This window comes from Neodiprion virginianus, chromosome 3 (assembly GCF_021901495.1).
Source record: "Neodiprion virginianus isolate iyNeoVirg1 chromosome 3, iyNeoVirg1.1, whole genome shotgun sequence".
NCBI lineage: Eukaryota > Metazoa > Arthropoda > Insecta > Hymenoptera > Diprionidae > Neodiprion > Neodiprion virginianus.
In genome coordinates, this window is record NC_060879.1 from 4,927,040 (window position 1) to 4,930,847 (window position 3,808).

The 3,808-nt window shown below is 41.7% G+C and overlaps 1 protein-coding gene across 2 annotated transcripts; it reads right to left on the reverse strand.

Moving 5' to 3' along the window:
• Positions 1-271: 271 nt before the first annotated feature.
• Positions 272-3,579, reverse strand: LOC124300215 (zinc finger protein 878-like). 2 transcript variants are annotated; one of them, XM_046754032.1, is made up of 5 exons: positions 3,316-3,579; positions 2,932-3,086; positions 2,674-2,825; positions 1,381-2,599; positions 272-768 (listed from the first exon to the last, which is right to left on the reverse strand). In XM_046754032.1, the coding sequence occupies exons 1-5, from the start codon at positions 3,411-3,413 to the stop codon at positions 572-574; spliced, it is 1,821 nt and encodes a 606-aa protein (XP_046609988.1). In that variant the 5' UTR covers positions 3,414-3,579; the 3' UTR covers positions 272-571. The 2 variants fall into 2 exon arrangements, with proteins under 2 accessions (XP_046609988.1, XP_046609987.1); XM_046754031.1 differs by having other exon boundaries at positions 970-2,599; positions 3,316-3,578.
• Between the last annotated feature and the right edge of the window lie 229 nt (positions 3,580-3,808).

A 3,808-nucleotide genomic window follows, 5' to 3' on the forward strand; every position in this document is an offset into this window, starting at 1 on the left:
TCATTGAAAATATTTAATTTAATTTTAGCTAGTATTATGAGTTGTGCTTGTTTGAAACTTGATTCGAATATACTTTTTTACATACGCAAATGATACATTAACGTATTGCCAATTGTTTATCGACAATTTAACAGGCGCCTTCATTTATCCACATTTTCGGAATTGGGAATTTTACTGAAAAAGTAAATGATTTGTAGTTTTCATGCGGTGGGCTCGATTCACTCGTCATCGATATCTCGTGTATCTGGTAATCGTTAGTGAATACTCGAAATGAAAAATATTTATACTTTTATTCCATACAGTGTTTGAAAAACTGTAAAGCAGTCAGTTTTAGTACATGTATTATACGCATACAAATGAACTTGCATCGGCAAAGCGTGTAATAATACATTTCAGCTATAGACACTACAATGTAAATAAACCAAACGTACTTCAGTGCTATTTTTTGACCCTTTGTAAGAATTTTCTGTCGAAAAACATTTCCAGGTATAAAACTCCCATTGTATCTATGCATATAATAATATATTTTCTTTTTTTTTTTCTTAATATATAGATATTTAGAAACGAGCTGTTACACTAGGTCTTCATCGCTTTCGAGGAGTTGATCGAGACTGTCGAAAACCGGTTCTTCGCCTTCTCCGTGAATCTGTTCAAGGTGCGTCATAATGTGATTGTACAACTGAGAACGTTTGTCAAATCTTTCAGGGCACAAAGTGCAGTTGTATATTCTGTTCTCGCCCAATTTCTTTTCCATAGGACTCGGCACAGCTGTGAACAAAAAAAAAAAAAGAAAATCAAATTATAAAGTTTGTTTTGCCGATATTAAGTTAAATCAAATCGTTCAGATTTTTAGAAGGAAATTGTATTTTTTCTTTTCAATCCTGTGCCCGATAAAAATTGACCAGAAAGGAACGAACGCTTGTTTTCCGATGTTTTGGTATTTTAGAATACGATTGACCAGGATCTAACCTTTCTTATGAGTTTTAAAATGTATCCCGAGTGTGGTTTTATTGATGAAAGCTTTATGGCACAGAGGACACCGGCGAGCGTTTGACAAGTGACCTCGTATGTGAATATCGAGTGCGGATTCGGATTCTAATATCTTGTTGCATATTGTGCAGGGGTGTGGTGATTGTTGTTTCTGTGGATTTTCCTTAGCGACGGCAATGGTGCGAGTCTTGGGTTGACGATTCTGGATAATACTGAGGCCCTTGGACGCCTTGACAGGCTCAGAGTGCCTCGCTTGATGAGCAGCCAGGTGTTTGGTGGTCTGAAAATTCTTGCAGCAAACACCGCATTCGTAGCCGCTGTTCCCCATGTGCAAATGAACGTGACTTTTGTAGGCCTGTTCCGTTTTAAACGAAACGTAACAATACTCACACTGAAACGACACCTGGCCGGAAGAGGTCTGCTTGGCTTCAACCTCCTTCTCAGTTCTTTCTTCTGTCATAGCTTCTCGCTTTTGATTCTTTGAGTGTTTGTCGGCACAGTGCTGGCGTACGTCCGCTTTCACCTCGAACGTACTCGAACACTTGTGACACTTGTAGGGTAACAGAGGATCTGTGCTTACGTGATGCTTTCTATGTTTGTCAAAGGACAATTGGGTCATGCACTGCAGCTGGCATATGTCGCAGTTGAAATGTTTCTTTATGTGATATCCCAGTAACTCAGCATTCGGCATGGATTCCTGGCAAATATAGCAAGCCCACGCATTTGCACTCTTTGCATTCTCCTTCACAACATAGTACTTGTTGCACCGTTCACATTGAAATACAGGCTTTGAGTGCAGTATCGTTTTCTTCAATTTGCAACCAGTTTTTAAACAAGGATTAACTTCGCTGTTGTTTCGTTCTAGTGGTTCCAAACTTGTGAACGCCATTCCTTCGACCGTTCCCAAACTTCTTGATGCTTTTGCATTTATCGCCCCCAAGCCTGATGATACTTTTGTTTCTGCTATACCCAAATTTCTTGACAGAGGTTCTACTTCTGCTGTTCCCGAACCTCTTGGTACCTTAGCTTCCACCGTTTTTTCCGAACCCTTGGACGGATTTGCCATCACCACTTCTAATCCCTTGGATGCCTTTGCCTCGACTGTTCCCAAACCTCTAGATGTCTTTCTTTCCTTCATTTCCAGCCTTTTGGACACCACTGTTTCGATTATTTTTGAACCTGTGGACTCCTGTTCTTCGACCGTGTCTGATTTTTTGGTGTTCGTTTCTTTGATCGTTCCCAATCCTCTCAACATCGTTTCTTCGATCATTCCTAATCCTCTGGGCGGTGTTTCTTCCATCTCTTCCAATCCTCTGGATGTTATTTCATCGATTTTTGCCAGCTCCAAGGATGCTTCCGCTTCAGGCATTTCTAATTCAGGTACCTGCTTGACTTTGGATGCTGGCCTTCCTTTCTTGACTACTTTCACTGGCTCTTGTGGCACGGTCTGGTCTTCGCAGACTTTGTCGATTCTTATTATCAGGCGGTAGACCTTCTTTCCCATGTCTATTTGCTTTGTGAACACAGATGACGAACCTGTTTTGTTTATATTGTTCTGCACCTGCTCTATTAAGCTCGGCTGTAGGAATTTGCCCTCCGCCTTCATATTCTGAAACATGTTGAAGAGAAGATAAACAGGTGATGGGAAATCTAAGAAAGTAAAGTAGAAAAAAATGACAGTACGTTTTCCAATGCTTTCGAAGCAGGTGGACTAAGGGGATTCAGTTTTGAACGAAGAGTCACATTCTGCTGACTCTGCAATCGTCTTTGCTTGGGGGACGAATTTTCAATAGAATCAGATTTTTCCTTTCCGTTCAATCTTCTTTTGTTGTTATCTGTAATTATAGGTAAAAATTTACAAGATCGTAGCTTCGCGTTACATAGTGAGAGCGAAATTCACTAGAAAAAATGTGATCTATCCAGCTCGTAGAATCTTCGCACCAAAAATCGTCGGTATAGCATTCGGCATCAAAACGTTTCGTTTCCCAATGACAAAACACGTAGAATCGAAGTGAAGTTCACAAAGTTTCAGATCGTTCAGCTTCTGATCCATCGTATGGTAGACCTTTGAGTTTTGTTCCCATTTCCTCGACAGCCTGAATTAAAAAGGAATGACAGTTAGCTTTTCATGTCGAACAACCGTCGACGCATCCAGACGAGTTCATTTCAACGGAGGTAATGCGAGTGAGGAATAGCGATTGCGAAAAGTGAGGTTATGTCATCGTCCCGCCAAGCCAAAAACCAAGGCTAAACGGCCCTATTTTCGTCATAGCTTGCATCTCACGCGTTCGACGTTCGAGTTAACGGAATTCGTGATAAACTTACAAATCGTCGTAGGCGGGGAATGGGAAGAGCGTTAGAGTTCTGCCGTTTACTTCCGTCTTATCGTTACTCGCGCAACCCGGTGCGCTACATTTAGGCATCTCGCGAGACACGGTGGATCGTTACTCGCTCTTTGGAGCAAATATCAGCGGCTGAAATTGAACACGCGACCCTATTTTAGGACAACAAAATCTTCTCAGCGTATAACCTAACAATTGTCAACACACACGCCATTTTCGTAACGCGCTTGAGCGCGTTACGGCGGGCCAATCGGATCGCTTGAATCATACGATTAGGCTCGGGCGATGCATCACGGGAATTGAAAGCATCACTAGTCAGTCGTGCCAACTGATCAATCGCTGATTATGGTATTGGGGTATTCTTAAAACCACTAAGGGTGCATTCAGAGATATCGAGTCTCATTGTCAGTGCTGTCAACAATCTTTTATCTCTTTTGCGCTGCCGAGTTCGTGGGTAGCTTTGCCTCTGCCTAGGG